Source organism: Dipodomys ordii, unplaced genomic scaffold (assembly GCF_000151885.1).
Source record: "Dipodomys ordii isolate 6190 unplaced genomic scaffold, Dord_2.0 Scaffold9, whole genome shotgun sequence".
In the NCBI taxonomy this organism is placed as follows: domain Eukaryota; kingdom Metazoa; phylum Chordata; class Mammalia; order Rodentia; family Heteromyidae; genus Dipodomys; species Dipodomys ordii.
In genome coordinates this window covers 19164796-19188793 of record NW_012267225.1, presented here as the reverse complement: position 1 = coordinate 19188793, position 23998 = coordinate 19164796, and the positions used below count along the sequence as shown (strand labels likewise).

Sequence of the window (23998 nt, the reverse complement as noted above, 5' to 3'; positions counted from 1 at the left end):
GTCTGACAACTGTTTGTTAGTTTTACTTTTTTTTTTTGCTCGTCCTGGGGCTTAAACTCAGGGTCTGGATACTGCTCCTGAGCTTCTTTTGCTCAAGGCTAGCACTCTACCATTTGAACCACTTTGCTACTTCTGGCTTTTTCTGAGTAGTTTATTGGAGATAAGAGTTTCATGATCTTTCCTGCCCAGCTGGCTTTGAACTGTGATCCTCAGATCTCAGCCTCCTGAGTAGCTAGGATTATAGGCATGAGCCATTGGCTTTCATTTTACCTTTATATCACTTTGAATAGTCACACTTTGTTAAGTATAGGCCATCATTTACCACATTTATGAATAAGCAGTGAAACTGCAGAAAAGAGTACCCAGATTAATTAGTCATATAACTAATAAATAGCAGAAGGTCTAGTGAAGCAAATTGCTCTGTGAGAGGATTGTTCCTGAGAAAATCTAATTTAAATGGATTTTTAGGGATTCGTCAAACCATGAAGGCTGCTCAGTCATTAAAATAAATAATTAGCCTAAATTAATTGTGCAGAGGGATTCTTTGTGATTTTTTCATACATGAAAAACATGAACTTTGGTCAAATTCTCTCCTTTTATGTCTTTTTCTTACAGACATTTTGATATATCAATATCGTGTGTCTTAAAATTCCTTTAGATTTTTGATATGAAAGCAGTTTGGTAAACTTGTATTCCATGGTCTTGCCACTTGATGGCAGTATAAAACAGACAAAAACAGCTGTACACTGCAAAGTAAGACAGTTCAACAGTCCTGTCTTTCAAAATGTCCACAGAAGCATCATCCTAAGTTATGACTAGATCATTGCAACCATTTAATTACATTACACAAACAGAATTTTCTTAAAATATGTTATCTTTAGATAATTGTGAAAATAATAAACAGCATCATATTACATCTTTGCCATCTTTATGGTTCCCAGTTTTAGAATGCGAATTATAATTCTTTTCTTCTGAGGAGACATCATGGCTTGGGAATGGATTGCTGGGCAGATGGCCTGACCAAAGAATGCTGTGATGGCTCATAAACTTTGGAATATTTGGAAAGAATGTGGGTGCTGGATGTGGTATTATATGCCTCAGGCAGAGGCAGGAGAATCTTAAGTTCAGAGTCATCCTGGGCTACATAGCAAGACCCTGTCTTAAATTATATAAAATAAGAAAATCATTTAGCATTTTGCCTGGTATATTAGAAGCACTCACAAAAATTGCTACTATTGGGGGAGGGGAGGGAGGATTTGGGGAAGTGGGGAGGGAAGGGATAGTAGGGGAAGAACAAAGGAGGGGGTAGCAATGCTTGATAGGAAATGTACTCATTACCTTACCCTTTGCACAGTATCCTAACAATAAAAATATATTCAAAATTGCTACTATTAAAAGAGAATTTGGGAAGTTTTCTTTGTTTCTTTTGTCCTCTGTGGACTTTCACCTACACCTGTGTGCAGGTGAGCAAGAGAGCTTCCTTCTGTGGACTTTCACTTTCACCTGTGTGCAGGTGAGCAAGAGAGCTTCCTTCTTTTGTCCTCCTCTTGGCTACTTCTGTGGCAGACCTCTTCTAGCATCAGCTGTTTGTGGATAGACTGTAGACAGTGACTCTAGTTCCTGCAGTAGGCCTCCTGTGATGGTGCAAGGGCCCCATGTCCTGTCCCTGAGGGCAGCCACTAGCTTTGGAGTTGTTGGCAATGTGGCTAGTGTGAGTGACAAAGTAACTTTTCAGTTTAAGTTTCTTTTTAAAGCTTTATTCAGCTGGGTGCTGGTGGCTCACACCTGTAATCCTAGTTACTCAGGAGGCTGAGATATGAGGATTGCTGTTCAAAGTTAGCTCAGGCAAGGAAAGTCCATGAGACCCTTATCTCCAATTAACCACCAGAAAACTGGAAGTGGCACTGTGGCTCAAGTGGTAGAGCACTTGCCTTGAGCTAAAGAGCTCAGGGACAGCATCCAGGCCCAGAGTTCAAGCCCCATGACTGACAAAAAAAAAAAAGCTTCATTAAAATATATTTCACAAGATATAAGATTCATCCATTTGTAGTTCAGCAGTTTGTAATGTACTTTTTTTTTATTGTGAAAATACCATACTGAGGGGTTACAATTACATGGGCAAGGTAATGAGTACATTTCTTATCAAGTATTGTTGCTTCCTCCTATCCCTTCCCATCTCCCCCCCTCCCCCACTCTCCCTTTTCCACCTCTTCTCACCCCCCACCCCTTGGCCAAAGTTTTAAAGTTCGTTTTTCCACATAATGTCTTGTACATCTCATTGTTGCAATGGGTCCACCTGTATCCCTATTTAAACAATTTGTTTTTACCCTTCCCCTCCACAAATTAGACCAACATGAAATACAGTGAAAACAGGGGTCAGATAAGTTGATGTTAGGCAAAAGGATAAGTACTCAAATGTTTTTTCTTTCTTGCGATTGTTTCTAATATATTTATAAAATGATTTCTTTGTTGCTTTGTCCCTCCACCACAGTATAAGCCCTGTTTTCACTGTATTTGATGTTGTAATGTACTTTTGAAGTTGTGTGACTATTCCCACAAGCAAACTTTATGACATTTCAGTACCTCCTCTCCCTCCCCCCCCCCCACTACTCTCTCTGCATCAAAAGTCTTCCCCATGCCTGCTCTCCTCTCTCAGGCAATGGAAGCAGTTACCCATTTTTGTCTCTGTATCATCTATTCATTTGTAGAAATAAAACTGCTGCATAGTTTTCTGTGACAGGCTTCTTTCACTCTTTGTAATGTTTTCAAATTTCATCCATGTCTGCATATGCAGTGACAGCAAATTCCAATGAAATTTTTTTTTTGCTTTTGGACATATTAAGTTGTTTTCTGTGGCATTTCTAATACCTTTGTTGATGGAGGTTGGTTTTCTGCTTTGTCTTGATTTTTAGTTTAATGCCTCAGAGATGAAGAGTGAGTTTGATATGGTTCTTTGCCACTTTGTTAGGAAGTCTGTCAGGCTGATAGCAACATCAGTGTTGGTAGTTCCCCCAGTGCAGGCCTGCTCTTAATTTGTAGACTTCTCTAGCTGGGTAGTTGTGAACTCCTTAGAGATCCAGAGAAACTCACAATCAATATAGTGGTTCTTTTCTTGTCTGTGGTATTGCTTTTCAGTTACCAGAAGTAAATAAAGGGAATTGTTCTGTGTTTTTTTTTTTGTGTTGTTAATCTCTTACTGTGCTTGCTATAAATTATACTTTGCCTTCATAGAAATGAAAACCAGTGCTTACGCTTCACAGGGGACTGATGGATATAAAGGGTTTACTGTACATATTGTATAAGTTTTAAGAGCACTGTTATTTACTGAGCTGTTTTTGATTTTTTAAAAATTTATTGTCCTTCAAACATCGAGAATCTTTAAATAAAAAGTAAGAAAAAGCAGAAACCAAGTGTGGTGGTTCATGCCTGTAATCTGAGCACTTGGGCATTTGAGGCAGGAGAGTCATGTGTTTAAGGCCCGCCTGGACTACATAGGGACCTTGTGTTCATTCTCTATCTTGATCTTCAAAAAAAAAAAAAAAAAAAGGGCTGGGAAGGTGGCTCAGTGGTAGAGTGCTTGCCTTGCATGCCTGAGGCTCTGGGTTCGATTCCTCAGCACCACATAAGCAAAAAGAAAAATACCGGAAGTGGCGCTGTGTCTCAAGTGGTAGAGCGCTAGCCTTGAGCTAAAGAGCTGAGGGACAGCGCCCAGCCCAGAGTTCAGGCCCCACTACCGGACCAAAAAAAAAAATTGAAAAAAAAAAAAAAGAAAACCAAAAAATTATGATTTTTTTCTTCTGATCCTTTTTAGAAGGATTACCTGGAGATTTATTCTGGTAATGCCAAAAAATTAAAAATGAATTTGAGAGCAAGACTTTGATTATTTAATACTAATAGTTATGATGAGGTACCGTAATACGTGTTAGATAGGTTCTTGGAATTGTCTATAAAACAGTAACATATAAAGTAAATCAACAGTCCTTTCTTGTAGTGAAGATTCTCAATAGTCATGTAACTATAATTAAGGAAATTATATTGAAAGCACTACTTGAGGACTGTAAATTTGTAAAGTAGTAATGAAATTAAAACTATAATATGTCTAAGGTATTTTCTTGAAGTATTGTACTGGTGTTTGAACTGAGAGCCTCCTGCTTACCTGAGGACTGTAAATTTGTAAAGTAGTAATGAAATTAAAACTATGTCTTAATATGTCTAAGGTATTTTCTTGAAGTATTGTACTGGTGTTTGAACTGAGAGCCTCCTGCTTACCAGGTAGGGCTCCACTGTTTGAGTCACATCTCTAGTCCTTTTTTTCTGTTACTTATTTTCAGTTAGGTTTTCATGTTTTAACACTGATGAGCCTTTATCTTCCTCAAGGCCAGGATTATAGGCATGTACCACCATGCTCCACTTAATTTGTTGAGAGATTGGGGACATTGCAGACTTTTTGCCTGGGTTGGCTTTTGAGCCATGATCCTCCAGATCTATGCTTTTCAAGTGGCTGGGATTATAGGTATGAACTACTGTGCCCAGCTCAAGTTATCTCTGTTCATAAGGCTACTTCAAGAGAATTCTTGGGTATTTACATGTTAGTTTTTGAATATAATAGCAATAATAGATTATTATTATAATAGATTATTTTGTAGTTATCTAGTGTTTTGTAGAAATAAATATTGTTATGTTTTATTTAGGAAGAGTTAGTCTTACTTTATCATTGATGAAACAGTTCTGAAGAGGTTGATTTTCCCAAGATTACATGACTGTTATGAAACTTCTGATTCTTCCTGTTCCTCCTTCTCCTTAAAAAAATTTTTAGGAAGGGATAAGGTTGAAATTCAGGGCCTTGTATGTTGTAGGCAAGTACTCAATAACCAGCTGTATCAGATCTCTCCCTTTCCTTCCTCTCCCACTCCCTATCTCTCCCACCCACTCCCTTTCCTCTCTATTTCTCCCTCTCACCCACTCCCTCTCCTGCCTCTCCCCTCTCTCCTACTGCTCTCTCTCTCTCTCTCTCCCGCTGCCCTCTCTCTCTCCCACTCCCTCTCCTGTCTCCCTCTCCTTCTTCCTCTCCCATCCGTTTCCCTCACCCTCTCTCTTTCATCAGGTGATTATTGCACTAGAATATTTTAAGAGTTTACATTTTCAGCAACATCTGAAAATTTCTATAGTAGTATCTTAAATGTGTTAAGTAAAAGTAGTATTTAATTTAATTATTTATTTATTCCAGTACTGGGGCTTCAACTCAGGACCTGCTATTTGCTTTTCCTGCTCAGGTTTGGAACTCTACCATTTGAGCCACAGTGCCACTTCTGGCTTTTTCACGGACTTTTCTACCTGGTTGGCTTTGAATTGTAATCCTCAAGATCTTAGGCTCCTGAATAGTTAGGATTATAGGTGTGACCCACTAGCACCTGGACGTCATTTTATCACTAAGATCAATCTAGTGATAGGTTCTCAGCCAGGTGCAGTGCACAAGCTCAAACGTGAAAGGATTTAGTTTCTAATGCTAACCCATGACTAACTTACCTTTTCCTCTTTTTAAGCAAGAACAATATCTATTATAATCCCTAACTTTGGAATTTCATGTTAAAACCATGAGCACAAACAATTCCAGCTGCTGTTATATTTTATCAGTATTCCAAAAATGTGCGGGGAAAAAACATCTTAACTTTGAAAACATTGAGAGAGAAAAGATTTCATAGAAATACTGCATTTTTATGCATCAATTTTCCTACATGTAGGAAGTATGAAATTTTTACCACTTGTAACATTGTCATCACAATACAATGAGATGATCTGTGTATGCTATGCAGTTCAGAAAGTGAGTGGAAATTGCTTAACAAAGAGAATTAATCTGTCATTCACTAGAAGTAACATAAGGAAAAGTAAGGAAAGTAGCTATTAGGCCATTTCAGGTTATAATTCCTGACCATCAGATTGTGTTGACTGGGAAGACTTCCTCATCTCATGCAAATTCTGACTCCTTAACTACAAAGCAGGCAACATAATATCCATTTAAAATGATAGTAGAAAATGTGGATTAAACAAAAATGTTTCCCTATATGAAGAGTTTTGTATGTAGAAGATACTTGTTTCTCTCCAGCCACCTCTTTCCTAGCATTTCTTGTTTTCCATCAACATTTTTATAGTAATACATTTCTGAGAGTAGAAATAGCAATATTTTAATTTTATTTCCTAGACACCCTGAATGTTACTGTTATCTTCAAGATCTTGACATTATCAAAGCACGTGACATAGCTTTTCCTCCAAGCCTGTGCTGTTTCACGTTGTGGGCTCTCCCTCCTTCCACCCTTCCTCCCCGCCTTACTTCTCTCTTTCCACCCCTCCCGTCCTCCTCCCCTCCCTTCCTCTCTTCCTCCTTTCCTCCCCTCCTCCCTCTTCTCCTCCTCTCTTCCTCCCTCCCTCCCTCCTTCCCTTCCTCCGAATCTCCTCTCCCCCTCTCTCTCTTTTTACAACTTGGGGCAATAAAAAGGCAACTCATGGAAGTACCTTTTCTCACTGGATCTATCAAGGTTCTTTTCCTTCCAGTTTTTCTCTTAAATTATGGCTTTAATATTAGAAAATTATATTCTTTATTTTATTTTGTTTTAATTTTATTGTCAAGATGTTGTACAGAGGGGTTACAGTTACATAAGTAAAGTAGTGAGTACATTTCTTGTCTAACTTGTTACCCCCCCTCATTTTTCTCCCTCTTTCCCTCTCCCCAGCCACCCCCCACCAGTTGTACAGATCATTTCCTGCAGTTTTTTTTTTTTTGGGTCCGGTCAGTCATGGGGCCTGAACTCTGGGCCTGGGTGCTGTCCCTCAGCTCTTCACCTCAAGGCTAGGTGCTCTACCACTTGAGCCACAGCGCCACTTCCGTCTTTTTTCTTTTTGCTTATGTGGTGCTGAGGAATGGAACCCAGAGCCTCAGGCATGCAAGGCAAGTGCTCTACCACTGAGCCACCTTCCCAGCCCCATTTCCCATATACTGTTTTGTGAGTTAAGCTGTTGTATAGGTTCCCCCTTTGTCCTTTTTCTCACTTCCTCTTTCCTTCCCCAGTTGAGATAATCCCCTTCCCCTCCCTAGTTCAGATAAATGTATATACAATACCCGGGTTACCAAAATTGAATGTTATATTAACTTTTTAGGCCTTGGGTTCCTCATCTGAAAAAATGAGTATCATAGTAATGAGCTGTTAATATTAAGATAAGAATTTTCTGTCCTATTAAGTAAATGATTTGTTAATTTGTAATACTATTTATTTGCAAGTACTTTGAAAAATATAGTTGTCTTTGTAAAAATAGGTTTTTTTTCTTTTCTGGCATATTTTTAGGCTTGGAGAGTAAAAAAATATTTTGATTATAGAAAATATAAAAATTTTGTGACAGAATTAATTATATGACGCCATTAAAACAAAAAGAAACAGTGCTCAGGAAATAATATAATCATTTGTAGTTTGACTGTGTTTTTTGTTAAGTCAGGCCAAATACAGATGATACTTGGAGAATTAATTACTGGCTCATTAAAAATTTAAATAGGAACTATCTTGATAACTTTTTTTTTTTTTAAAGATTAGTAAATAAAAGCACTTGGCTTTTTTTTTTTTTTGGGTCCAGTCGTGGGGCCTGAACTCGGCCTGGGCGCTGTTCCTCAGCATTTCAGCTCAAGGCTAGCACTCTACCACTTGAGACACAGCGCCACTTCTGGCTTTTTTCTTTTTGCTTATGTGGTGCTGAGGAATTGAACCCAGATGCAAGGCAAGTGCTCTACCACTGAGCCACCTTCCCAGCCCATTGGCTTTTTTTTTTTTGTCTTTTTCCTTATTATATCCCTGGTATAAAGGGTGCTTCACTGTGATATTTTCATACATGCATGCAGTACACCCTGATCAAATTCTCCCTGTCACTATCCCTCATCCCTATTTCCCCCTTCCTAAAAAATATTTCAGGTTTAAGAAACAGGTTTCTTTGTTTTATTTTCTTTCTTCTTTTTCTTTCTTTTCTGGTGGTACTGGAGTTTTGAACTCAGGGCCTCACACTTGCTAAGCAAGAACTTAACACACTGAACCATTCAGCCAGCCTGCCTGTTATTGTGTTGGTTATTTTCAAGATAGGTCTTGCTTTATAACTGAAGCAGTATGGACTGTGATTCTTCTGTTACTGCTTTTCTTTGTTGTTAGGATGACAGGCACATGCCACTGATTGAGATGGAGTCTCCCAAACTTCTATGCCCAGGCTGGCCTTTAACCTTGATCCCTCAATCTTTGCCTCCCAAGTAGCTGGGATTAGAGGCTTGAGCCATTGTGCCTAGCTTCTTAGTCTATTTTTATACATGCATATAAGGTACTTGAATTGTATTCATCCTTCTTTACCCTCCTCATTCACCTTCTTGCAACCGGTACCTACCCCTCAACATAACGTGTTATGGGTTCCTGTCATCCATTATCTTTACATAGGGTGTTCACTGTGATATTTCACAATGCTTGTATTATACTGTATTACTTTCTCTTCCCATGTCTCCTTTACTCCTTATCACTCAGTGGCTTCCAGTGAGTTTTGTCATGTCATTTTCATACATACATGCAATGTATTTAAATATTATTTACTCTCCACCATTCTCTTTCCTTTTCCACTCTTGGATGGTCTCTCAGATAGTCTCATAATTGGGTCTAGATTCTACATATGAACAAAAAAAATCAAACCTGTGCAGCTTTTGTCCTTCTGAAACTGAATTTCTTTGCTTAACATTATGGGCTCTAGAGCCATCTGTTTTCTGGAAAATACTGTAATTTTATTCTTTATGGCAGAATAGTACTTAATTTTGTATGGAGACCGTATTTTCTGTATCTTAGCAGTTGTAGGACATCCGGGCTAGTTCTGTAGTTTGCCTATTGAACATAGATGCACAAGTGTCTTTGTATCCTGATTTACATTCACACACATGTTGTTTCCTTCACTGTGAAGAAGTGCTTTTTTTTTGTTTGTTGTCGTCTTATTTGTCCATCTTCTCTTATTTGCTGATCTATTGGAGTTCTATTCAAGACATTATTGCTATGTTAATAGGCTCCACTGTTTTGAAAATGTTTTTCTGTAATAGTTTCAACATTCAGGTCTTACATTGAAGTCTTCAATCTACTTTGAATTGAGAGACAGATCTAGTTTCAGTCTTCACCGTTTGATGAAGATACTGTCTTTTATCCAAAGTATGTTTTTGGCAGACACAGAAAAGTCAGTAACTGTGTGGTTAACCATGGGTCTTATGTGTCTGTTTTTGTAACAATACCCTGATAGTTTTCTTTCTATAATTTTTTTTTTTTTTGTCGGTCATGGGGCTTGAACTCTGGGCCTGGGCGCTGTCCCTCAGCTCTTCAGCTCAAGGCGAGCGCTCTACCACTTGAGCTACAGCGCCACTTCCGGTTTTCTGGTGATTTATTGGAGATAGGAGTGTCACGGTCTCTCCTGCCCGGGCTGGCTTTGAACCGCGATCCTCAGATCTCAGCCTCCTGAGTAGCTAGGATTACAGGCGTGAGCCACCAGCGCCCGGCTTCTATAATTTTTTAAATTAAAAAAGTTATTTTTTGCTATGGCTCTGGGCTAGTTTGAAACAAAATATTGTGTTACCTTCAGTATTATTGTTTTTGCTTAGGATTACTTTGGCTATTTGAGGTCTTTTGTGATTCCATATGAACCTTATAATTTGATTTTTCTATCTCTGTGTAGAATGTCATTGGAATTTTGATGGATATTTCATTGAATACATAGATTGCTTTTTGATTTTGCTAATCCATGAGTGTGAGAGGTCTTTCCATCTTCTTTCTTTAATTTCTCTCTCCAAGGATTTATTGTTTTTATGGTAGAGGTCTTTCACTTAGTAAAATTAATTGCCAGATATTTTAGTTTTTTAGCTTTATGAATGAGATTATTTTCCTGATTTCTTTCCCAGTCAGCTTATTGTTGGTATATAGAAAAACTAGTGATTTTTTTGTATATTGATTTTATAATCTTTTATGTTATAAGAAGTGTTTTATTAGATCTAGGAGTTTTTTTTTGTTTTTTAAGGAATCTTTAAGGTTTTTCTTTTTAGGGTCTTTCAAATATACATATCATCTGTAAATAGGGATAATTTGATTTCTTCCTTTCCTATTGGCATCCCTTCTCTAACTCTTGGTTCTGTGCTCTGAGTAGAATTTCTAGCACTACATTGAATATGAGTGGTGAGAATAGGTATCTTTGTCTCATTCTTGACTTTAGAGACATGATTTAACTTTTCTCCCATTTAATACAATGTTGGTTATAGATTTATCATGTATAGCATTTATTATATTGAGGTACATTCCTTGTATTACTAGTTGTATCAGAGATTTTATTATAAAAGGATGATGAATTTTAACAAAGACCTTTTCTGCATCTATTGAGATGATCATGTGATTTTTGTCCTGTTCCATCCTGTCCTAGACAATCTTTCTATGTCTCCCAAGGTGGTCTCTAGCTTGAAATCCTCTTGCCTCAGCCTTTCAAAAACTGAGATTATTGGTCCTTACCACCATCCCTGGGTTCTTAACACTAAAAACATTTCCTAGTAAAACAGTATGTCATAGAGTAAATTCAAAACTTATGAGCAGTTTATCAAGGAGAGGCAACCTAAATAATTAAAAAAAAAAAAGAGTCAGGCACCAGTGGCTCACACCTAGAATCCTAGCAACTCAGGAGGCTAAGCACTGAGGATCAAAGTTGAGGCTGACCTGGCAGGAAAGTCTGTGAAACTATTATCTTCAATAAATGACTCAGAATCTCCAATAAACTACTCAGAAAAAGCCAAAGTGGCACTGTGGCATAGAGTGCTAACCTTGAGCAAATGAAGCTCAGTGACTGTTGCCCAGGCTCAGAGTTCAAGCTCCAGGACCAGGAAAAAAAAAAAGATATTGCACGGTTTAATAATTGCTTTAGGAAGGACTTTTGTCAGTTAGATTTAGTCTTGGTTTGATATACATTGATGATAAGACATAACAGTGTTATATTGTATGTATTTTTTCTAATTTTTGTATTATAAAGATGATGTACAGAGGATTATACTTCTATGAGTCAGGTAAAGAGTAAATTTCTTTTTATTTTTTTTATTTCAATAAATTTTATTTTATGCAATCAGATGCACATAGGTATTAAGCCTTTGTGTTTTTCTCCTAAGAATATTTTCCTTTGGTCTCACTTTGTGTATGAATGCCAAGAGACCTGTATAATTTATCATGACCCAGTGATTTTTTTTAACCATCCAGTATGTTTGCTCCTAGATTTATAGGCACATTCTACTTAACACAAATGAGGGAAGCCATGCAACCTTTGTTTCTTTGGGTCTGGCTTACTTCACTTAATATAATTTTTTCCAAGGATTTCCATTTCCTTACAGATGGGTACAATTTTATTCTTTCTGATGGATGGGTAGAATTCCATTGTGGGCATATACCACATTTTCTTGATTCATTCATCCTTCTCTTTTTTTCCTAGTATATATTTATGGAATAGGTTGTGTTTCTTGTAGATTGTTTCTTAAATGAATCATTCCTTTTCTGCATAAGATGTGTACATTAACCTAAAATATTGTCACACTGAAGTGTTCCGTTTTGTGAAGTTATAATTTGCTTCCAGATCTGTTGTAATCTGTTCAGCTTTTTAAAATTGAGATTAAGTGATTATATAAATTTCACAAAATTCACAGTATTGTGGGATAGTGATCCTTAGTTAAAGTCACAAACACATTTTAACCTTCACAAGGCACTTTGTCATCATGGTCTATAAAGCTATGGTCTCTACAAACTTTGACAGCTACAGCTATTTTTTCCAAATAGGTTGATATGTACATTTCTTTCCTTTTGCATAATATAAGCTGTTCCCTCTTTCTCTCTCATTCCCTCCCTCCCATCTCTGCCATTGAGTTTCTAAATTTACTTTCATCAAGAACATGTCAAGAACATGGAATCATCTAGAAATGATATGACAAATTAAGAAGAGGTCCTTTGTTTATTGAGTCTGGTTTACTTTTACGTATCTCCTTGTATTTAGAGTTTAACATCCGTGTATCAGGGAGATCATAATGCCATTTGTCTCTCTGATCTTGGCTTAACCTCCCTCAACATGATTTGTTCCATCCAAGTTCCTGCAAATGCCATTATTTTGTGTTTTTTAATGGCTGCATAATACTTCATTTTATATAGATACAACAATTTTTGTATTCATTCATCTGTAGTGGGGCATCTGGGTTGTTTCCATATCTTGGCTACTGTGAACAGTTCAGCAATGAACATGGAGGTGCAAGTGTCCTTGTATCCTGGTTCCTGTTGCTCAGGGCAGATGCCTAGGAGTGATATGGTTGGGTCATAGGGGAGGTCTATATTTAGCTTCCTGTGGAAGCTCCAGACTGCTTGTCAGAGTGGTTGTTTTAGTATACATTCCCACCAGCAGTGCAATAGGGTTCCTCTTTCTCTGCATCCCTGCCAAATGCACATTTGTCGTTGGCTGAATTTAGGATGTGGGCCATTCTGACTGGAGTAAGGTTATTTGCATTTCCTTTATGGCCAGGGGTGATGAGCATTTCCTCATGTGTTTCTTTGCAATTTTTTAAAAAATCTCTTCAACTGAGAAGTCTCTCTTTAGTTCCCTTGCCCATTTTATGATTCGTTTGTTAGATTTGGGAGGGATTCATTTCTTGAGTTCCCTGTATATAGTGGATATTAGGCCTTTGTCTGATATATTGCTGGTAAATATCTTTTCCCAGTTGGTTGGCTGTCTTTCTAGTTTGGTACCTATGTCTTTAGCTGTGCAGAAACTTTATTTTAAGGTAGTCCCATTTGTTGAGTCTCCAATTGGTTGTGACCCTGGGGCTGTGTTCAGGAAGTTCCTGCCTGTGCCTGTAAGTCCTAATGTCTCTCCTACTCTGTCCTGCAGTAGTTTCAGAGTTTTTTTTTTTTTGTTGTTGTTATTTTGGTCGGTCGTGGGGCTTGAATTCTGGGCTTGGGTGCTGTCCCTGTGCTCTTCAGCTCAAGGCCAGCGCTCTACTACTTGAGCCACAGTGCCACTTCCAGTTTTCAAGTGGTTTATTGGAGATAAGGGTCTCATGGACTTTCTTGCCCGGGCTGGCTTTGAACCCTGATCCTTAGATCTCAGCCTGCTGAGTAGCTATGATTACAGGCGTGAGCCACAGGCACCCGGCTTAGAGTTTCAGGTTTGATGTTAAGGTCTTTACTCCATTTTGAGTTGATGTTAGTGCATGGTAACAGGCTGGGGTCCATTCTAAGTTTTCTGCATGTGACTGCCCAGTTTTCCCAGTACCAATAGTTGAAGAGGCTATGTTTCTTCCACTTTTGTCTTTGGCATCTATGTCAAATATCAGCTGACTATGTGGTTTTATTTCTGGATCTTCTAATCTATTCCATTGGTCTTCTCCTCTGTTTTTGTGCCAATACCAAGCTGTTTTTGTTATTGTGGTTCTATAGTAGACCTTGAAATCTGGTATCGTGATACCTTCTGTGTTTTCTTTTGCCTAGAATTGCTTTAATATTCTAGATCTTTTATGATTCCATATGAAGTTTTGGATTGTTTTCTCTATTTCAGTAAAGAATGTCATTGGGATTTTGATAGGAATTGCATTGAATTTGTATATCATTTTTGGCAATATGGCCATTTTCACAATATTGATTCTACCTATCTATGAACAGGTGAGGTCCTTTGATTTCCTGATATCCTCTTTAATTGCTTTTTTTTAGATTTTTGTAGTTTTCACTAAATAGGTCCTTTACATATTTGGGTAGGCTAATTCCTAGGTTTTTTTTTAAGGTTATTGTGAATGTGGTTGTTTCCTTGATTTCCCTTTTTGGTTGGATATTGTTGGTGTACAGAAAGGCAACTGATTTTTGTGGGATAATTTTACATCCTGCTGCTTTGCCAAAGTGGTTTATAAGTTCTAGGAATTTAGGAGTAGAGTTTTTGGGGTTGCTTAGGTATAAGATCATGTAGTCTGCAAATAGGGATAGTTTTATTTCCTCCTTTCCTATGTGGATCCTTTTTAATATCTTTTTCTTGCCTTATTGCTTTGGCTAAGGATTCCAGAACTATATTGAGAAGAGTGGAAAGAGTGGGCATCCTTGCCTTGTTCCTGATTTTAGGGCAATTGGTTGTAGTTTTTCCCCATTTAGTGTGATATTGGCTGTTTGTATGTTGTATATGGCTTTTATTGTTTTAAAGAATGTTTCTTCTATTCCTGTTTTTTCAGAGTTTTTAATATGAATGGGTATTGTATTTTGTCAAAAGTCTTTTCTGCCTCAGTGGAGGTAATCATGTGGTTCTTGACCTTGGCTCTGTTGAAGAGTACATTTCTTTTTGGACATTATCACCTTCTTCACTTTCTATTGTATATATTCTTGCAGTATTACTGTTATTGTAGCAATTTTAAGCATGATTTTAAATGTTTAGACTATTTATTGATTGCTTTCTATTAGAGCACTGTTTAGTATGTGTTATAGGGATTATTTGTAATTTATTTTGGGGAGTCAACATTTATTTAGTGTTTCCAAGGTATAGTGCGTGAAGTTGACATATAATACTGAACATAATGAGTGTGAGTCCTGTCTTCAGAGGGCTACATTATGTTTGGGGATGACAACATTAAACAAGGAATTACACAGTTTATTTTTGTGGCACTGCATATAAGAAAGATGCAGAGTTCTTTAGTGGTATAATAAAAGGGGTCTTTTTTTGGGTGGGAGGTTTGCTCAGGCTGCCTTGGGAAAGTTTAAGGAAGGAGGTTATACCCCTGGGAGAGAGATCTAAATGGTGAAAGAGGAGGATACAGACCCTTTGGAGCTATGTTGCTTTGTATTTGGAGCATAACCATTGTAACAGTATGTGAACTGCTTTATTGTGAACAGTAGGAAAGAGTCATTGTTGTAGGACCAGGACCCCACCACTGCTTATTTATAATGTGAGCACTGAAACTAGAACGGAAAAAGAACCCTTACTTGTCATGTAATTCAACAAACATAGTGAATGGACATAGAAAAGGCTTATAATGAACCAAGACATTTTTTTACATTGAGAGACCATAGGTGATATGTGGAAAAGGAGAGAATTCCTTGGGTTGCTTTTTTATTTATGTATAGAAATCTTACTCAAATTCTCTTACTAAACAAGAAAGATAAATCCTTCTTCTATAGTAGAAGTTTCTACTGCAGACTTAATTGAAAAGATGCATATTTTATTATGCCTTAGATGATTGTTTTAGAGTTGAAATGCACTATTTGTCTATTAATTTCTGCTAATGTTTTGAGTTTTTGAGGCAAATTATATTCCTGGATATATTGTGGGAATGACATTTACTACTCTCTAGGTTGAATATAGATAACTTTTCTTTATAACATTTGTTTATTTCAACCAAATGTACTTATATCATTGTGTTTTTGTATTTGAGTGCATAGAATTTCTTTGAAGAGTTAGTTTTTTTTTTTAATAGATGATGTTTAACATAGACCATGAAGTTTACTAGTATCATGAATGTTAGGTTTTTTTGAATTTCATAACATCTATAGTTCTTCTGTTAAAAAGACTGTATAATTATTTTTCATGAAGTCTACAGCCTTAAAATTCCCTTTTGTCCACATAAGCAAAAAGAAAAAAGCCGGAAGTGGTCCTGTGGCTCAAGTGGTATAGCGCTAATAACCTTGAGCTGAAGAGCTGAGGGACAGCGCCCAAGCCCAGAGTTCAGGCCCCACGACCGGACCCAAAAAGTTAAAAAAAAAATTCCCTTTTGTTTCTCTCTCTCTCTCTCTTTTTTTTGTGCCATTCCTGGGGCTTGCACTCAGGGCCTAGGTGTTGTCCCTGAGCTTTTGTGGTCAAGGCTAGTGTTCTACTCCTTGACCCAAAGCTCCACTTCTGGCTTTTTGTTGGTAATTGGACGTAAGAGTTTCACAGATTTTCCTGCCTGGGCTGGCTTGGAGCTGTAGTCCTCAGATCTCAGTCTCCTGAGTGGCTAGAATTATAGGTATAAGCCACTGGTGCCTGACTATTTCTCTGCTTCTTAAAGATGTAAGGCTCATTGAGTATATTTTAAATACGTGTAGGCCTTTTATCTGGCTTAATTTTTTTTTTTCAATGTCAGTTGTGAGGCTTGAACTCAGGGCCTGAGGAATTGTCTCTGAGCATTTTGTACTCAAGGTAGTGCTCTACAGCCTTGAACCATAGTGCCACTTACAGTTTTCTGGGGGTTAATTGGAGATAAGAGTCTCAGGACTTTCCTGTCTAGGTTGACTTTGAACCATGATCCTCATATCTTAGCCTTCTGAATAGCTAGGATTACAGGCATGAACCACCAGTGCCTGGCATTGTCTTTGGTAAAATAGAGGTCTTTGAGACTTTTTATTTGAAGTTTCATGTTAAGCACAGTTTCTGTGCTTAAACAGCTACTGAACTGGCAGTATTAGAACCAAGGATTTCCCCTGTCCCTTCCTCCGCAAGTGTTTTTTTTAACACTTTTTAATATGCCAACCCTAGCTTTTGAAGTTTTCATCTGGCTGTATGCTAAATTAATTATTTTCCTTAAACCTAACAGCACCCTTCAGGCATTGTCCCTTGGTAGTGTTTCCCTTATTATAGACAAAGAAGCTGAGCACCGTTTGGAGAGATTTAGAAACTTGCCAAAAGTTATTCAAATATGAGCTTGCCACAGAACATCCACTTTTCTTTTTACTCTTTTTCTTTGGTATTTTATTTTTTATTTTTGGGTCTGGTCATGGGGCCTGAACTCGGGTCCTGGGCACTGTCCCTCAGCTCTTCAGCTCAAGGCTAGCTCTCTATCACTTGAGTCACAGCGCCATTTCCGACTTTTTTCTTTTTGCTTATGTGGTGCTGAGGAATTGAACCTAGGGCCTCATGCATGCAAGGCAAGCGCTCTACCACTGAGCCACCTTCCCAGCCCTTTCTTTGTTTTTTTTTTTTTTTTTATAATTAGGCAGAGTGTTATTCTCTCTCTAGAGTGCTTTTGTTGTTCAGGAGTATGTGAAATATGGCAAATCAATATGCTTAGTTATCAAAGTATCAAAGATATCCTAAATGTGTTCAATAATGAATTCTGTAGATTAATCTGGGATACAAACTTGTCTTCATTTCTGTGAAGTAGAGATTAAAGCAAACTTGAGGATTGGCTTTTAAGAACATACTCGTGAATTTGGGGTGCTCAGAGGCTAAAACATTGTAGTAAAAATGAGATTTTTATGTAGAAATTTGTCTGATCTCAGGACTTTAAGTGCTTTCCAATTTAAAACTGTGCACCTCTTCTTGTGTAGAGTTCTCAGTATGTACAGTGTGTGGCTGGATGCCTACAGCTGATGCTCCGGGTCAATGAGTACCGCTTTGCCTGGGTGGAAGCAGATGGGGTAAACTGGTGAGTGCCCTTTTACTTTTAATGTAGAAAACTTTTAGAAGTATTTCTCCTTGACATTTCAAAGAAATTAATACATTAATTATCTGAAAGAAGTATTTTTTTTATGTCTGGTTTTACAGTGGATTATGTTAACCTTCCTTGAATGTTTCCCTGTATTTGAACCTCACTTTTCCTAAAAAGCTAAAGCAGGACAGAACAATCCCAAGTATTAGAACACAGACTCATTATAAAAGTATTGAGTGGAGAATATAGGCAGAAATCAATAAAGGAAAATCTTTTCCGCCTACTTTTTATTAATATCTTTAAATAGTTGTACCAAAGAATTTTAATTTTTTAAGTTTATTTTTTAATTTTATTGTCAAGGTGATGTACAGAGGGGTTACAGTTACATAAGTAAGGCAGTGAGTACATTTCTTGTCCATAACATGTTCGTTTAGGTACATAATGCATCTTGGTCATTGTCACCCTTCCATCATTCTCCCTGCCTTCTATTTGTCCCATCCCTATTGATTTCAAGTTTCCTAGCTCCATTGTTATATTTGTATATGTGCATACATACATGCATATGAGTCTATATATTTTCATGTTTATGTTTTGGGTCTGACTTCTCATATGAGAAAAAACATGCATCCTTTATCTTTCTGACCTTGACTTATTTTAACAAATATGATTTTTTTCAAGGTTCATCTGTATACCTGCAAGTGATCTAATATTCTTCCTGATGGATGGATAAAATTCAATTGTGTATACATACTACATTTTCTTGCTCTGTTCATCCATTATAGGGTATCTGGGATGTTGCCATAACTTCATCATGGTGAATAGTGCAGCAATGAACATGTGTGTAGGTGCCTTTATTGCATCCTCATTTTCAATATCTTGGAAAAATACCCCAAAATGGAATATGTGGATCAGAGATCAGTTCTGTTTTTCATTTTTTGAGAAACCTACATACAGATGTCCATGATGGTGGCACTAATTTGCATTTCCACTAACAGTGTATGAGGATTCCTTTTTCCCATACATTCTCAATAGTATTTGTTATTTGTTTTCTCAATGAAGGCAATTCTGATCCAAGTGAGATGGAATCTCATGTTCCTTTGATTTTTATTTCCTTTATGTCCAGGGATGGTGAACATTTCTTCATATGTTGACCATTTGCTCTTCTAAGAAGTATCTGTTTTGCTACTTTGCCCATTTTTTAGTTGGGTTATTGATTCTTTGGGGTTTTAGTTTTTTGAACTCCTATGTCAGTCATTTAGCTAGAAGAGATCTTCTCCCATTCTATAGGCTGTCTTTTTAGCTTAGTGATTTTTTTTTTTTTTTTTTTGTCGGTCGTGTCGTGGGGCTTGAACTCTGGGCCTGGGCGCTGTCCCTCAGCTCTTCAGCTCAAGGCGAGCGCTCTACCACTTGAGCTACAGCGCCACTTCCGGTTTTCTGGTGGTTTATTGGAGATAGGAGTTTCACGGTCTCTCCTGCCCGGGCTGGGTTTGAACCGCGATCCTCAGATCTCAGCCTCCTGAGTAGCTAGGATTACAGGCGTGAGCCACCAGCACCCGGCTTAGCTTAGTGATTTTATCCCTAGTCAATTCTCCACTTTTCTTAGCCCCTGGTCTTTTATTCAGGAAGTTCCCATGTAGACCCAATAAGTTCTTGTGTTTACTTTTTCCTGTAGTCATTTCAAGGTTTCAGGTCTTACATTGAGGTCTTTGATCCCCTTTGATTTCCTATCAGTATAGTACTTCTGTCAGAGACTGGAGTCCAGTTTCATTCTTCTGCATATGGACATACATTTTTTTCTCAAGTACCATTTGTTAACAAGCTTTTTTTTCCCTCAACATTTTTTTTTTTGTTCCTTTGTTGAAAATCTGATGGTTATTGGTGTATGGGTTCTAGTCTGTTCCATTGGTTTTTAAGTGTTTTTGTGCTAGTACCAGGATGTTTGTGTTACTATGGCTCTTGTATAGTTTGAACTCTGGAATTGTGGTACTTCCAGCAAATTATATGTGTGTGTACATACACACACACGTACACATGCACACACAGAGGATCTAACTAGGGAAGAAAGATTGTGTGTATACATATGTGTGCAGGTGTTTATGCATGCATGTATATGTATGTGTATGTACATACATATGTTGTATATATACATATATGTGTGTGGATACACATATGCACACAATTTTCCTTCCCTATTTAGGTCCTTCTTATATTTTTTTTTTGTCTTGTTCTTGTTTTTCTAAGGGCTTGAAATGTATCAGGATACTAGTTTGAGAACGCCCTTATTTTGTTGATATAAGTGCTCATAGGGATAAACTTCCCTCAGAATTGTCTTTGTTGTATCCTAAAGGTTCAGATAGTTTATATTTTTTTCCATTGGGTTCTATAAACTGTTAGGATATTCCCTTCTCTCTCTGCAACTACTCCCTCATCCAGTAATGTGTTATTCAATCTCTATTAGTTTGAATATCTCCCATGCTTTCTTTTGCTGTTAATTTTTAAATTTATTGTTATGATCTGACAGGATACAGGGGTTTATTTCAGTTTCTTATATTTGATGAGACCTGTTTTATATTCTAGCATATGATCTATTTCAAGAATATTCTATGAGCTACTAAAATGCATATTTTATAGCTGCTGGATAAAAAATTCTGTAGAAGGCTGCAGGTCCAATCAGTCTGTAATATTTTTTAAGTTCTTTGTTGAATTTTTGTCTAGGTGACCTATCTGTTGAGATAGTGGGATATTGAAGTTTTTAGATATAATTGTACCGGGGCTTATGTGTTTTTAGGTCCAGTAGGGTTTGTTTTTAACAAAGTTAAGGGGTAACATGTTTGACAACAAATGTAATTATTACCTTACTTATATTACTGTAACCCTCTATACATCACCTTGACAATAAAAAAAAAAGTTCAGAAAAAAAGTCCTTGATATTTGGTGCATTGGTGTTACAAATTGTTTTGAATTCTTTATTCTGAGTTCTCTTTGTTAATATGAAGTGGCTATCTTTTTGTCTTCTAATTTTGATTGGAAATCTACTTTGTTTGATTTGCCAGCTTTTGGGGTCTGTTTGTTTGGAACTTGGAAGGCTTTTTCTAACATTTCACCCTAGCCAGTGTTTGTTTTCATTGATAGATATGTTTCTTGTAGACAACAGATGGTTGTATTTTTCATTTTGATTCAACTATTTTGTTTTTTGATTGGAGAATTGAGTCCATTGACATTGAGTGTGAAGTTTAAAGATATGTAATCATTTCTTCAATATTTTCTTTCATATTTTACGTACATATTCTATGAATGTTTTATTTACTCATCTGGAAGGATATGTTTTCTCTATTTTTTCATCTGTTTTTAAGAGATCTTTGAGTATTTTCTGTAGTCTTGGTTTATTGGTAATAAATTGTTTTGATTGTTTTGGTTTTCTTTTAAAAAATTGTTCCTCAATTATGAATGAAAGTGTATACTAAAGTAGTCTGGACTGGCAGTTGCTGACTTTTAGTGCTTAAAATGTGGAATTCTAAGCCCTCCTTTTAAAAAAGTTATTGTGAAATCTGTTTCTATTTTCAGTTTCCTTTTTTTAAATACATTTTTTAGGAAGTGGTGCTGTGGTTCAAGTGGTAGAGTGCCACCTTGAGCTGAAGAGCTGAGGGACAGTGCCCAGGCCCAGAGTACAAGCCCCATGACCAACCAAAAAAAAAAAGTACCATTTTTTTTATTGTAAAAATACTGTAAAGAGGGGTTACAGTTTATATAAGCAAGGTAATGAGTACATTTCCTATCAAACATTGTTACCTCCTCCTTTGTTTTTCCACTATCCTCCCACCTCTACAACTACACTCCCCCCACCCCACCTAAATTATAAACTTTGTTTTTCAGCATAGTGTCTTGTACATCTCATTGTTAACAATGGGTCAACCTCTATCCCTATTAAAGAATTTTGTTTTTTCCTTCCCTTCCCCAGGCTAGAGAAGTGTATATGCAAGATGCAAGGCACCAACATCAAATACAGTGAAAACAGGGATTATACCATGGGGGAGGAACATACGAAGAAACAAAAAAAAATCACATGGCACATTATAAATAGGAACAATAGCAAGCAAGAAAAAACCATTTGTGTCCTTATCTTGGTGTTCATTTTGCTTAACATCATATTATCTGGTTATATGTTCATAGCTTTTGGCTTTTTCTGCTTGTCCCAGATACATACTATTTATTGCAAATAAGGGAAACCATAGGACCTATGTTTCTTTGTGCCTGTCTTACTTCACTTAATATAATTTTTTTCCAAGTCTTTCCATTTCCTAACAAATGGGGTGATGTCGTTCTTTCTGATGGAGGGATAGAATTCCATTGTGTGTGTGTGTGTGTGCGTGTATACACGCACACACACACACGCATGCACACACACACACATACACACGCATGCACACACACACACGCATGCACACACACACACACACACACACACACACACACTACATTGTCTTGATCCATTCATCTACTGAGGGCCATCTGGGTTGGTTCCATATCTTAGCTATGGTGAATAATGCTGCCATAAACATAGTTGTACTGGTAGCTTTAGATTGGTCTTGTTTGTGATCATTTGGGTAAATGTCAAAAGTGGGATTGCTGGGTCATAGGGTAGCTCTATGTGGAGTCTTTTGAGGAACCTCCATACTACTTTCCAAAGTGGTTGAACAGGTGTACACTCCCACCAACAATGCAGTAAGGTTCCCTTCTGGCCACATCCCCTCCAGCATCTATAGGTTCCTTTTTGTAAATGATTTGTTTTCTTAGTTTTTTTCTTTTTTTAAACTTTCCTTGTTTTCTGTACTTAACTATTTAACTACTATGTGTGAAGAAGTTCTTTTTTTTTTTTTTTTGGGTCCGGTCGTGGGGCCTGAACTCTGGACCTGGGCACTATCCCTCAGCTCTTCAGCTCAAGGCTAGTGCTCTGCCACTTGAGCCACAGCGCCACTTCCGGCTTTTTTCTTTTTGCGTATGTGGTGCTAAGGAATCGAACCCAGAGCCTCATGCATGCAAGGCAAGCGCACTACCTCTGGGCCACCTTCCCAGCCCAAAGAAGTTCTTTTCTGATCTGATCTGGTGGGTGTTCTGAAAGCCTCGTGTACTTGAATGACTTCTTTTTTAGATTTGGGAGGTTTTCTTCTTTTATTCTGCAGAAAATATTTCATATGCAGTTGCTATTGTCTTTATCTTCACCAATACCCATAAAATACAAATTTGATCTTTTACTTGTCTTGAAAGTCTTGCAGACAGACTCCTTTTGTGTTTTTTTGATCTTCTTTTCTGTGTGTTCTAACTTTCCTGCCATATCTCTTCAATCTTCAGGCCCTAAAATCTGCTTTCCATATTATCTGTTCCATGTGAGAAACTTTATACTTTATTTTTATTTATTTATTTATTTTGGTTGGTTGTGGAGCTTGAACTCTTGGCTTGTGCACTGTTCCTCAGCTCTTCAGCTCAAGGCTAGTGCTCTACCACTTGATCCACAGCACCACTTCTGGCTTCTTCTGCTGATGTGTTGCTGAGGAATCCAACTCAGAGCCTCATGTATGCAAGGCAAGCACTCTACCACTGAGCCACCTTCCCAGCCCCTACACTTTATTTTTTTATCTATGAGATTTCTATTTGATTTTGTTCAGTATTTCTAATCTCTAATTATTAAGATCATTGTCATGTTTTGCATTAACTTCATTAATTTGTTTATCTTTGTCTTCTTTCATTTCTTAGTTACAGTCTCATTGAAGTCATTTAATTTTATTTGTATTGACTTGAGATTAATTAGCTTCTTTTCTGTGCTCTCATTGAATTCCTTTATTTCTTTGTGTTCATGTAGTTTATTGTATTTTCTTTCATTTCATTAAACATTTTTAACAGTCTTTGGATCTCAATATATCTGCTTTCCTCTGCTTTGCTTTCTTTTTGATCCATTTGTTGTTATACTTGTTGATTTTTAAAGATTTTATATGTCTTTGTTTTCCCATATTTCTTGTTCTTCAATGCTATACTCATTTACTTGTATTTCTGTGGGTTTTACTCAAAGAATCTTTGTGGTCTTCACTTTTATTTTCCTGAAGTCAACCCATTTGGTAATTCTCCATAATCTCACTGGACTAGGTGTTGGTATAGTTGGTGAACTGTTTCTTTACTTGTATAAAGGTGAATGTCAGCTGTATAAATTCTTCAAAGTCCATCTAAATATTTATACACAGTAAGGCATCATTAATAGTTTTATTTGCACTACCAGTCACACTGTGTGTACTAGGGATTGGATATTTGTATCATGTAGAGATTAGAACTAAATTACGAGGTGTAAGGAGGGTGAGGGAAGAGATATGGAATAAGGAAGATGGTGCCAAGGGTAACAGGTAGGTTTGTAGTTCAGTTGTGAAACAGAGTAGTGACATCAGAAGTTAGATATCAGAAACAGTAAGCATAGCAAGGTAAGAAAAGGTGTAGATGGGGTAGGTTACTAATGAGGGAAACGAAAAAGAGAAAAAGAAAAAAAAGAAGAAAGCCCCAAATTAAGCAAACAGATGAGCAAAA

The 23998-nt window shown here is 37.2% G+C and overlaps 1 protein-coding gene across 2 annotated transcripts in view; it reads left to right on the top strand.

Moving 5' to 3' along the window:
• Atp6v1h (ATPase, H+ transporting, lysosomal 50/57kDa, V1 subunit H) overlaps nucleotides 1–23998 on the top strand; it is a 92383-nt gene that overhangs the window by 23018 nt on the left and 45367 nt on the right. For both annotated transcript variants that reach the window (XM_013009374.1, XM_013009373.1), the window contains one exon: nucleotides 17331–17428. In XM_013009374.1, the coding sequence (XP_012864828.1) occupies nucleotides 17331–17428 (98 nt within the window). The remainder of the gene's footprint in view (nucleotides 1–17330; nucleotides 17429–23998) is intronic.